At 46.6% G+C, this 13,147-nt stretch overlaps 1 protein-coding gene across 4 annotated transcripts in view; it reads left to right on the top strand.

Moving 5' to 3' along the window:
• Nucleotides 1-13,147, top strand: part of CTIF (cap binding complex dependent translation initiation factor) — a 154,632-nt gene that overhangs the window by 39,790 nt on the left and 101,695 nt on the right. For 2 of the 4 annotated variants that reach the window (XM_061354819.1, XM_061354818.1), the window contains exon 4: nucleotides 8,996-9,130. The exons of the other annotated variants lie outside the window; for them this stretch is intronic. In XM_061354819.1, coding sequence (XP_061210803.1) covers nucleotides 8,996-9,130 — 135 coding nt within the window. The remainder of the gene's footprint in view (nucleotides 1-8,995; nucleotides 9,131-13,147) is intronic. 4 annotated transcript variants of the gene reach the window in all.

Genomic DNA, 13,147 nt, shown 5'->3' with positions numbered 1-13,147 from the left:
GGCTGAGAGCAATTCCTGGATAATGTGCCATTTAAGAGTAAAAACAAGGTGTCTTGATGCAACCTGCAGTCCAGGATATTCCTAAATTGTTGTTTTCCCAATATTGTGTGGTGTCTCTGGGGAAGACCACCCCATACCTGCCCTGCTCTAGCACTGCTTGATGAGACTTCTATTAGCAACAGTGGGGGACTAAATGGGGGGCCAGTACCCATAGGCTGGTACTTGTACATCCCTTACAAAGCAAAGGCTTTATGATGGGAAAATTCCTTCTGGAAACCTTTTACTCTGGTCTTTCCAGTTCTCTGTGTGGAAGGAGATGTTCCACCCAAGAGAAGATGTTCTGCTCGTGGAGATCTTACGAGATGTATTTTGTGAAGTCTTGCTGTGCTGAGAAAATCCTGGCCTCACAATTATGTTCAGCTCATCTATAATCCTCCCTCTTTCCTGCTGTGAAGGCTCTCATTTGTGCATGGCATTGCCATGCTCCACTAAACCCTGCTGCACTTGAGCGGTACCCCCCAGAAGGCCTGCTGGCACCTCTGGGGCAAAGACCACTCCATCGAGGTACCACAAGATACCATCTGAGCAGCATATTGCCTATATAAATGAGGAAAGCTTAGATAATGGGATCATTTTAAATATTTTTATGTTTGGATATTTTTTCTTTTCCTAAAAAGATCCAGTGGGAAGATTTTATGTAATGCTTTATTTGCATTCCTCTTGCGAGGCTGTTGCAAGTAGGAAGTTCTTTGATACGTTTCTGAGAGCAATTAATAAAGTAAAAGGCTTCTGGTATGGTATGTATTTACAGAGCCAGAGGAGCTCTTGGTACATGAAAGGCCTGGCAGCAGCTCTGTCCCAGGCTTCCCTTACGTAAAGTGCACTAACAAAAACCAGAGCAACTCTGCGGGTTTGCCCCATTTCTCCAGGCAGTGGGAGAGGGAGGCAGAGCTGAAATCCTTCTTCCTGGCCAAGTCTGTTCCTTCCCCCATGATGGCTGGCAGTCACCCATCATCACCAAGCAAAAGCCTGTGTAACTGGCAGTACAGGAGACTGCATTTTATTTTACTGCCTACTTGCATGTATGTCCATGTCCCACCAGGTTCAGTAGGAATTTGTTGCATTATTCGGGACGTCAGAGGCTTCTCCAGTTGATGGTAATGTTGCCTGTCTATAGGGCAGTGAAGGAGCAGGCAGGTTGTGTGGGTCACATAGGGTTTGTCCAACACTCTGCTCCTAGCAGCCTTCTCCTTCACCACCCCAGCAGCTGGTGGTAAAGGAGATGACTTGGTTTGCCTTCCCATTAAGTCAGTAGAAACAGTAGCACAGCTGTGGCAGCTGGCATTGATGGTTAGCTGACATTGATTGTAGATGAATAGCTGGCTATGGTCAAGAGCATCCCATCCGTGCGTCCTGAACGACCTGGGGAATGAAGATGCTAAGCCACTGGCCATCGTATTTGAAAAATCCTGGCAGTCAGGTGAAGTTCCCGACGACTGGAAAAAGGGAAATATAACCCCCATTTTCAAGAAGGGGAAATGGATGACCCAGGGAATTACAGACCAGTCAGTCTCACCCCTGTGCCTGGCAAAATCTTTGAGCAGATTCTCGTGGAAGGCATGCTAAGGCACATGAAAAACAGCAAGGTGCTTGGTGACAGCCAGCATGGCTTCACTAAGGGGAAATCCTGCCTGACCAATTTGGTGGCTTTTTATGATGGGGCTACAGAACTGATGGACAGGGGTAGAGCAGTTGATGTCATCTACCTGGACTTGTGTAAAGCTTTCGACACTGTCCCACACGACATCCTTGTCTCTAAATTGGAGAGAAATCAAACTTGATGCGTGGACCACTCAACGGATAAAGAACTGGCTGGATGGCTGCATGCAAGGAGTTGTGGTCAATGGCTCAATGTCCGGCTGGAGACCAGTAACGAGTGGTGTCCCTCAGGGATTGGTGTTGTTCAACATCTCTGTCGCTGACATGGACAGTGGGGTTGAGTGTGCCCTCAGCAAGTTTGCCGATGACACCAAGCTGTGTGGTTCGGTTGATACGCTGGAGGGAAGGAATGCCATCCAGAGGGACCTTGACACGCTTGTGAGGTGGGCTCATGAAGTTTAACCATGCCAAGTGCAAGGTCCTACACCTGGGTCGGAGCAATCCCAGACACAGCTACAGGCTGGGCAGAGAAGAGATTCAGAGCAGCCCAAGGAGAAGGACTTGGGGGTGCTGGTCGATGAGAAAATGAACATGAGCTGGCTTCAGTGTGTGCTTGCAGCCCAGAAAGCCTAACCGTATCCTGGGCTGCATCAAAAGGAGCGTGACCAGCAGGTCGAAGGAGGTGATCCTGCCTCTCTACTCTGCTCTCGTGAGACCTCACTTGGAGTATTGTGTACAGTTCTGGTGTCCTCAACATAAAAAGGACATGGATCTGTTGGAACAAGTCCAGAGGAGGCCACAAGGATGATCAGGGGACTGGAGCACCTCCCGATTGAAGAAAGTTGGGGCTATTCATCCTGGAGAAGAGAAGGCCGTGCGGAGACCTCATAGGGGCCTACAAGGATGCTGGAGAGGGACTCTTCACTAGTGACTGTAGTGATAGGACAAGGGGTAATGGGTTAAAACTTAAAGAGGGGAAGTTTAGATTGGATATAACGAACAAGTTCTTTACTGTGAGGGTGGTGAGGCACTGGAATGGGTTACCCAAGGAAGTTGTGAATGCTTCATCCCTGGCAGTGTTCAAGGCCAGGTTGGACAGAGCCTTGGGTGACATGGTTTAGTGTGAGGTGTCCCTGCCCATGGCAGGGGGGTTGGAACTTGATGATCTTAAGGTCCTTTCCAACCCTAACTATTCTATGATTCTATGATTCTAAGGGCTGTGCTATCAAATTAATAGTGTAAGATGTTGAGTGTCCTGTGCTGTTTGATGGCATGGAGATGTAGAGGGATTTGCAGGGATTGTGTGCCACTGTCACATGCCAAAGGATGTCTGAACCCAACCCCAGGCCTTGCTGATAGGGAAAACGTGAGAAGTTCCCACAAAATCAAATGTAGGATTACATGAAACTCTCTGATGTCTCCTTAACTCAAAATGGCATGGTGGTGTGCTAGTGCCAAAGCATTTCCAGGCTTCACTTGGTGTGAGTTTAGGCTGTAGGCAGAGGACATCTGACCTGCCTGCAAGTGAGGCGGTGTCTTTGCTGTGGCGTGGGAGCAGAGCAGACCCATTTAAACCTAGCAGGTCCCTCTTTCATGTGTCCCGCCTGAACCTCAAAACCCATTCTGATGATGAGCACTGAGCTTCCAACTGTAGGAGGTCATGGCTGGAAAAGCTGCTACTTTGCCAAAGCAAAGGCAATAGCAGGGTTGGGGCAGTGTGTGAGGATTGTCTCTTGGGACAGTTTGAGGTTCTCCATCTCATCGACCGGGGCCAGTTTGTACACTTAATTTGGCTGAGGTTGCCCACCACACTGAAGACCTGTTGGGACAAGTGAATGCTGGCAAATGGTGCAGTCACCACTGCCTCATTTCCAGACGAAAAAGAGAAAGTGAAAGACAGGGAGTTACTTTGAGGTATTGCCAGTGAATACAGGTTGGTGTAGCCCTGCCTGACAGAGGAAGAAATTAAACCTTTAAGTGGGGTGACCTGCCCATGATCAAAGAGCAGCTCTGAGAAAACCAGTCACTTAATAGTTTTCTGCCTGTAATTGCTGAGTGATGCTCCCTCCATGTAGGGTATCCAGCCTCTTCAATTACAGTCAGAGAGGACTATGAGAAAGAAATCAAGTCCTTTAGCTAATATATGGGTTTTACTTTCTCTGGGACTTCTGTTCAGGATACACCTTGTGAAGCAGATAGCTGCTTAGGTTTCTGATGATCTGGGAGTGAAATGCTTCACTGCTTTGCTGCCTGATTTAGGAGATCTGTTGGTGCTTACCAAGGATGGAGGAAGGTGTCTTCTAGGCCTGGTGTCAGTAGTGACTTGTGGGAGGACATCTCATCACCCTCAGATTCCATTTGTGTGGAGAGTACAGGTTGATGCTGGTCTGCCCACTGAAGGAAGACCTTCCCACGCTCTACTGTCGTGAAACATGCAGTAGCTGAGTTACCTTTGAGGTCTTCATTCTTGTACCAGATTTGGTTGAACAGTTCGACAGGTGCCCAAGTTCTTGGCAAGGAAGGAATGACATGAGCCATTTCCTCCAAAGCTTGAGCAAGGGCTTGCTGCTGGGTTTCCATGGCACATGTGAAGTTCTTGATGCTATTCTGATTGCTCTTTCTCATTTTCATCCTTGTGCTACGCACAACAAGCTATCTGGCACATCTTTGGCTAACACATCTTTCCCAGTGTTGTCCAGAAAAAATACAGTCAGGCAGGCTTTCCCTTTTCCTGGGAAGTGCAGAGAGATCTAACAGGCTTCATATCCTGCTTCCAAGCCCATGAGATCCTTTGATCCTGTATTGTGGGAAGGTGAACATGGACCTGGGGAGGGAAGGAGCAGAGCCAAAGTAGTTGGCTTTCTCTGTATGATATTCTTATAAGGAAAAAAGAAGACTTCAGGGAGACCTTAGATCAGTTCCAGTGCCTAAAGGGGCTGTAGGAAACCTGGAGAGGGGCTTGGGACAAGGGATGTAGGGACAGGCCAAGGGGAATGGCTTGAACCTGCCAGAGGGGAGACTGAGATGAGCTCTTAGGCAGAAGCTCTTCTCTGTGAGGGTGCTGAGGTGCTGGCACAGGGTGCCCAGAGAAGCTGTGGCTGCCCCATCCCTGGCGGGGCTTGGAACTGGGTGAACTTTGAGGACCTTCCAACACAAACCCGCCTGTGATTCTATGGTAAAATTTTCTGGCTTTCTCACAGCTTTATTTAATACATTGAGGAGAAAGAAGCTGGAAATCTCTAACTACTAAAATGTTTAGAGTAAGTTTTGGGTTTATTTTCTTAAAAGTGCATTTTAAATTACTGCAGTAATTAAACCATTATGTTTCCATAGAAAAATTGGGGTGGTTGTTCTTGAATAGGTGTAGAAGAGCAGGGAGATGCTTGGAGTCTGGTGTCAAAATTCTGCATGACTCGAAGATATAGTTGCAGCACACAGTGAGTGTGTGAAAACCTATACCCAGAGAAACCTCAGAAAGGACCTTTTACTGATTGCTGTCTTCTGACCAGGACTAAGGCTCGAAGTTTGGGAGTCATTTGAAGGACACCCCACAACTTGATCTAGGGAGCTCTTTGTAGTTGCGATGTTGAGACCATTGTTAATGCTGGAAGATATCTCAGAAGTCTTTGTGTCCTGAGAAGTCCTCTAGCTTTCTGTGGGTTTTCCTTTTTCTTTGGTCCGCCTTAGCCTCTGAATGCTGCAGGCTGAATATTGAGATTTTTACATACAGTTAAACATAAATCCCATCAGGAATCCACTGATGTCTTCAGGCCGCTGAAAGCTTGTGGGGTTGCCATGGTTGGTCTACACCTCTACCAACGCAGCCAACTTCACCCATACTTAATGTAACTGAGAGGAACCACACAGGTGGTCACCGTATTTCCATTTATTGCCTGTGCATTGAGGAAAATTGTCTTTTTCTGTGGGTGGGATTTTCATAGTTGCACTGGAGCAGCAGAAAGTATTAATTCTTGAGCTGGAAAAGGGAATGGGATTAATTAGCTCATGCCTCAAAGAGCTAGCTGTGAAGGTGAAAATTGCAGTGTAAGTGCAACATATGATTACAGCGAATTAAAATGCAAATGTTAGATTTGACAGGTAGTTTCCAAAGGCGGGTGGCTGGCGGTTAATGCACGCAAGCCTCTCTGTTCCCAAGAGGGTACAGAGCTTACCCAGGTGTATTGGCATGGATGAGAGCAGCGGCTGGGAATCATCTCTGGAGGTGATGATGCTTCCCTCCAAGCCCCAACGTGTGACTCAGAGGTCTGGTCTCCTGTTGGTGAGTGTAGACCATGAACAGCAGGTGGAGGAGCCCAAATAAGAGCTGGGAACAAGAGTCCAAGGGTTGTTTGGGGTGTTGGAGAGATTAGGAGAATCCTGGTCTTTTGAAGGCACAGCTGAGAGTAACAGGGCTGGATGATGGGGAATTGGGTTGGCATGGGGGAAGGGAATGGGATTCTACTGCAACTCTTTCTTTGGCTTTTGCCAGAGCTGCAGACAAGCCTGTTCCTGCTGAACTAACTTGGCAAGAGCACTGTGTGGGATGCACGTAGGTGGCCATGCTGCAGGATGGAGGTCAAACAGTGTCATATCTCACCACCACAGAACCTCCTTCTGCTTTCTGCTGGAGTCCAGCTGCCTGTGTGGGATGGGGCTTTTATGGTGCTGGTGGAGAGGTTTTGTTACCAGTGGCTGTTCTTAAGGAATAATCCTTACCTGCGTGTTGTCGCCTGCTCCTCCAGCATCACCTATTGGAGTGGAGTGAGCTTCCCTGCTCCTGCAGAAGGGTCTGCAGAGAGCATTCATTTTAGCACAAAAGGGCATATTTAGCACAAAAGAGACACAAGAAAAGTCTGGGAGAGTTTCTGCTGGACATTATTTTTCTTCAGGACAAGGTAGCAGTAAAAAGCTGTTTGGCAATTAGTCAGAAATTTAGGTAAAACATTGAACTTTGCTGTGCTATCGAGTTTGAATATGGGTGTATTTAGGCCATACTCGATTGGGCTGTTTCAGCTTCAACAGAGGTTTCTCGAGTTTTAGTTCAATAATTTATTTTTTATATATAATTTGTTTTTAAATATAAATATTGTTAGGGTGTGATAAAATTAGGGTCTTAGACTCATTAAGGTTGGAAAGGACCGTAAGATCATCTGGTTCCAACCCCTATAAGATAAAGAATGTGAACAGGATAAAAACCCAGGCAGTGATTTGGTGAAAGGAAACCTGTGATTTTTATATACTGGTTCATGCTGTATCTGTTGGAGATTGTCTCAGTGAATCTGGGTGTTGATTCATGGTGGCACCACTCTCCCTGTTTCCAGAAGGCTTTTATTGTGGCCAGCCATGTTTCTGGAATTTGCATAACCTCAGGTTGTCTGCAGGCAATCATGACCAGAAGTTGGGACAGCTCAATGTAATGTTTGTTTTCAGTTTGTTTTTAAAGCTAGAAGTACACACACTGATCATGTCCCATTGCAGCATTTGTCACAGAAATTCTTCACACGTGCATGAACAAGATGTTCAGTGTGTAGATACAGTAAACTGGTGATTAATCCTCCAAGCATCTGGGTGGTGAAGCTTCTTTTCTCCCAACCACCTTTCCAGTTGGTGTGCATCTTTCCCACATCAAATGAGACATTTCTCACTTCTCAGGCTGCCCACAAGGCTGGCTCTTCCCTAAGGCTTCTGAAAAGTGGCCACCTGCCCATGTCTCAGAAGTGGCATAGATCAAGTTGTTTGTTACCTCCATGACAATTTAAACAACTCCCTTAACTATGTGCCATAGTTGATGTTCCCCAGCCATCAGGGGATTCGGATCACGATATGATGAGGAGGGAAGAAGGTGTTCTGTGCTGTTGTTGTAACATGGTGGGAATAACCACAACCTCTCAAATTTAATCTATATAAAACATGAAAACCAGCTGACCTCTTGAAATCAGTGATTTTACTCGCTAGCAACCATAGTGTATTTGAGCTTGCTAGAGACTTGCTATGTCTGAGGACAGAGAACAGGCAGCTGGAGCAACACAGAAACCAGTACTGATGTGTTTTGCTTCCAGCGTTGGGTAAATACTTACATTTCACTAAGGTCAGTGCTGGACCACTGGGTAGCATCGCCTTATGTAGCTCAGGGTCTGCTGTGCAGCTGTCTCACAACCCATGTGGCAGTGGTGGAGCTGGGACTGGATATGTGCTCCCAAATCAGTGCCCTGCACTTGGCTGCTGTGTATAAAGGGGAGTTCACACCTTGCTTTGATGGTGAATCCTTTTAGCTCTTGTAGGCCAAGGTGGCTCTGCCCTTGTAGCCCAAGGCAGTGTCCACAGAGACTCATGTAGCCCCGTGAGGATGTCTGAGACTTGAGAATCTGTCTTGGAGCATCAACTCTCACACCAGTCCTGAAACTCAAGCTCCCCTTTGTATATCCCAGATTTTCAGAGTACTTTGAAGAGTTGAATATTCTGCACTCTGTGATTTTGTGTATTTTTAATGATCTTAGGTCACTTTAAAGGTCTTTCCCAAGCCTCTGAGCAAAGCTTTTGGAGCAAATTACCCTTACAATACCCAGCTTTCTCCCCACACACCTTGTGGGATGTTTGGGTAGAAGTGGCTGGTTGGGTGAGTTCTTCTGGTTTTCAGATGACTCATTTTGCCCCGAGGGCTGCTGGCTGAACAAGAAACCTGCAGGTTGCTTGACAACAGAACAAGTGTAAAGAGAACAAAGGAGAACATTAAGGACAGATCCTGAAGAGGGGAAAATAGTTATTTGTGTAATGTGTCTCATGGTGAACTCATATGTTTTCTGGTATATGAGAGGCTGGGCTCCAAGAGTGGGCTCAGCAGAAGGAAAAACTGGCTGAGAAGTTGATCTGGGCTTGGGGGTTGTAACTAAGAAAATAGAATAAGGTAGAGGAGAAGAGGGGACTTAAAATGATGATCCAGACCAGCTGGCCTGATCAGTTCAGGGCTGACCAAAAGTTAAAGCATGCTGTTAAGCAGTTTTAGAGGATGTGCGTTACTGAATATGCATAAGTGATGCTCATAATGGTATAGGAGGTAAGTGGTGGTGTTCCCCATGCCTACACTGGAGCGCTAGAGTCGAATCTTATCTTCGTTGAAGCCTCCCACAGTGTCATTCTTTTGCAGTGTGTAAACAGAATATGCTTAAGGTCTCTGAGAAATCCCCCAGGTCAGGGGGTTAGGCATGGGCACGGTTTTGCAGGTGCTTGCATGTGTGCTCTGCAAGCTGCAGCTCTCCTGGCTCACCATGTCAGTGTGGGTCTGTGGGTGCAGGACAGCGTTGCCCTTGACTAAAGCAAGCTGTTTTATTATTTCCAGAAAGAGTGGGATCACAGCAGCACTGGGAGAGCAGGGTCCCAGCTGGTGTCTGGCTCCAGGCACGGGTCTAGATCCAGGTCTGGATCCGGGTCTGGCAGCCGCAGGAGAAGCACCCGGTTCGGGCAATCGAACAAGGTATACCTGGTATCAGCGTGCTGAAGTCATGTCTTTTGCTTGCTGTTTATCAGAGGCATCCATCTAACAGCATCTTTTGTGTGTGTCTGCATCTAGGGTGTGAGTGCATGTAAATTATGAAGGACACCTCAGAGTCCTATTTAATTCATGCATAATGTGTGACTTGTCTGCTGAGGGCTGTAGCTGTCCTTCAGCCTCAAGCAGTTGAGGATTGCTGAGTGCCATAATATTGGGAAAGAAGTCCCTACTCAGCTGTTTTAGTGCAAAGAAAATTAGTTTTTCTTTATTTTAAATCTTGGAGTATTTTAATTTTGGGAAATTAAGAGGTGTCTGTAATTATTTTTTGGCAAGTCTTCATTGGAAGTTGATACATGAGTGGACACCACGTGGGTGGTGTTAAATGGTGACCTTGAACCGTCAGCAGGGCTAGATGGGGAGTTGCCTCCCTACCCTGCAAAACACTATAAGGATTTGCCTTTGATTTGGTTTTAGGTCGATCCCTTGAACTCAGACCAGGAACCTTTTCTGTTTTAGTCAGCCTCTGCCCTCCTCTCTCCTCTTGGAGTTGCTCTGATTCTGCACACATGAGCACGAGTTGTGCCCGAAGTAGAAGATGGGCTCTGGGAGATCTTGGGCCATTTACCCATCTTATCCATCCTGGAGTGCTTGAGGAAGTAGCCTGTCCTCCCTCCTGAGCCATGCTTTGGTGGGAAAAGGACCCACAGAATGACATTGTTGCTGGGAAGTGATGGTCCTTGTGACTGGGAACAAGACTCGACATACCATTCCTTCTTTGAGCAGGGATAATGCTGTCTTCCTTAAAATGTCTGTATTTTTCTCATGTAAACCTACCATTTTCACTAAGGAAACCTTCCATTGGAGTTTTTCAGACAGTTCAGTAGCTTTTTGGTTTTCTACTGAAGTGCAGCCAAGGGTTGTAGGCAGCTGAGAAGCAGGAAGGTGAGGGAATCTCCTCACACATAGAACTGAAAAATGCTGAAGAAGTAACCCATGACACAGGATAATCCCTGAATTTATACCACTGACCACTTGACTCGTTCTGCGTGAATGCCAAGCACAGTGATGAGCTAACGCTGTTGTAATAGTGCAGTGAAGAGCATGATTCTGTGTTGGTACTGGTTTACTGGAGGATGGTAATGAGGAAGAGCAAGAGGAACCGGTGGGGTGCAGAGCTGGGCTTTGAAAAGCTGCTTTGTACATGCAAATGCTGACTTTGTGGGGAATGTGCTGAAGCTGCATGCATGGGTGAACAGTCAGAGTCCACGTGGATGGTAGCGAGGTGCATCCCTTTGTTTGTTCGGGTTCGGTGGTGATGGGCAAAGGTGACATGTGCTCACAGGGGCTGGAGGACACACATTATGGATGCACATTTAAACCATACCAAAGGTAGGATCTGCTTTACTAGATCTCTGATCTAAGTACCGATGCTGATCTTGTCAGTGTGTCTCCCAACCATCATTCCTAGTGGCTTAATCATATTTCAGCTGTACTAAACCCTTTGCGGTGAAAATGATTATCTAAAGCTGAGGGTTGGGTCACTGGGGCCATCATGTTGAAACTTCTTGTGGTTATGGTTGCAGTCCTGGGGGAACTGTCAGCAAGTCACTTCTTTTCTTAAATACATGCAATTAGGATTATTTTTGTGTCCCCAGAATCAAGAATTGGCTTTTTTAAAGTCTTAGTTGTTAAGTCTTGGTACCATGCTGTGAGCATTTTACCAAGCACCCTGCAGCGCAGGTTCACTTGGGTGGAAAGCATGCTTCCAGCCATGTGAGTCGAGACAGAAACTGGATATAAAGACAGATCATCCATCAGAAGACTGAAAGGATGTCTCGAGATGACTGTGGTGACTCATGACTTAATGACAAGGTGTGTTGTCATTTGACCATGGTGCCGTCTTTATGGAGTCTGGCTAATGACTGGACTGCCTCCAAGAGGTCATGAGGACATCGTGTAGGAGGACCAGGTTTGGGTGGAAGCATCTGACCGCTGCCTAGATGCGTACATCCATCTGACATCCTGCATCATCTGAATCATCGCTGCAATCATCTATCCAATTTCCTGGGATCTGCAATTTCCTGGGATCAGTGCCGGGGCTGACCTGCCTGTGCTCACAGCAGAGCACTGATGAGCTGATGTACGAGGAGGTGAGGGGGAGCTGGGTGGCACAGCTTGTGCTGCATCCACTTCTGCTGCAGATTAAGAGGTGTCAAGGCTCTCCATCACATCCAAACAGATTTCAAGCTGAGCATCAAAGGGTAATTGCCTGATGCTTTGTTTCAGGGCTCAGGAAGAGGCTTTTCAGAAGTCCTGTGTTGAGCTGATTTGGGCAACAATTTTAGGATGCAGCCTTTTGCATTAGGAACCCACCTTATCTTAAATTTTTGCTATTTTGCATCGTAATTGCTGATTGGTCTCAGCCTCATTACAACTGGTTATGTGTTCCCAGACTTCCTCCCTGAACCCAAATACTTTACTATTAGGAAATCCAATTTTAGCTGGCTCGTTGACAGGAACATAAATATCCCATGTCATAGGAAATGGAAAGAGAAATTGATTTGTCTGCAGGAAGAGGTATCTCTTCTTTGGATGATAGCTATGAAGACCTGTACATGCGTATTTTCATTATACTGCATGAGGATGCTTGTAAAGATTTAGAAAACTAATTTCTCTCCTAGGCAGGAAAAAATTTTGCCTCAAATAAAAATCTCAGCTTCCATAATTGAGAATTTTATATATTTCTGGTAGTTTCTGTGCAGACACATGTTGACCTGCAGATCCCTGGAAGTTAAAACTGTAATCCATAGAGACCTGTTGAAGGAGATGAAAGAGGGAGCAATGTGGCTGTGTTTGGAGTGTCTGGCGTCTAAACTGGTTGTGCTGGGAATGGCTGCAAAGCATGACTCTCAGTATTGTGCACCAAAATGCGTGTCCTGCTCATTGGGAAGAGATTGATCACTTCGTGTGCAGGTGGAGGTCTGGGGCTTCACTAAGAAATGCTCAAATCTTTACGAATTTTTGTGTCTTGGTTGTTACTAATAATATTTGAAAATGTCATAAAGGGAAGGTGTTGTGATTTAAGCCCAGCTTAAGGATAACTCAGAACCATGCAGCCGCTCTCTTACTTCGCTGCTTCATCCCCCCCACTCCTAGAGGGGTGGGGAAGAGAATTGAAGGAATGTAAATCCCATGGGTTGAGATAAGAACAGTCCAGTAACTAATGTATAACACAAAACTACTACTGCTACCAACAGTAATGATGATAAGGGAATTAATAAGGGGAGAGAACACGAAACTAAAAGGGTAAAGGAAAGAAACGATACACACAAGTGATGCACAGTGCGGTTGCTCACCGCCCCCAGCCAATACCCTTCCTGACCTGTTGGCAGATCCCCTAGTGCTGACAGGCTAAGAAATTGGGGCTGTTCAGCCTGGAGAAAAGAAGCTGTGTGGATCCCGCAGAGCAGCTTCCAGTGTCTGAAGGGGGCTACAAGGATGCTGGAGAGGGACGCTTCATCAGAGGGACTGTAGCAATAGGACAAGGGGTAATGGGTTAAAACTGAAACAGAGGATGTTTAGCTTAAATGTAAGGAAGAAGTTCTTCACTGTTAGGGTGCTGAGGCACTGGCACAGGGTGCCCAGGGAGGTTGTGAATGCTCCATCCCTGGCAGTGTTCAAGGCCAGGTTGGACAGAGCCTTGGGTGACATGGTTTAGTGTGAGGTGTCCCTGCCCATGGCAGTGGGGTTGGAACTGGATGATCTTAAGGTCCTTTCCAACCCTAACTATTCTAGGATGGTATGATTCTATGACAGGCCTTTTGCTAAGTGCGTATCCCAGTGTTTGAAAGTCCCACCACCCATTGCTCTCTGTGTAGTTTTTAACAGCCCTTCTGAGTGACTCCCCCAGGTTTCTATACTGAGCATGACGTGCTGTGGTATGGAATACCCCTTTGGCTAGTTTGGATCAGGTATCCTGTCTCTGCTTCCTCCTGGCTT

Source organism: Neopsephotus bourkii, unplaced genomic scaffold (genome assembly GCF_033783945.1).
Source record: "Neopsephotus bourkii isolate Nb327-2 ecotype Australia unplaced genomic scaffold, CSIRO-AGI_Nbou_v1 NB_749, whole genome shotgun sequence".
NCBI classification, from domain to species: Eukaryota; Metazoa; Chordata; class Aves; order Psittaciformes; family Psittacidae; genus Neopsephotus; species Neopsephotus bourkii.
Note: the sequence above shows the minus strand (reverse complement) of the source record. Positions and strands in the feature narration are given on the sequence as shown.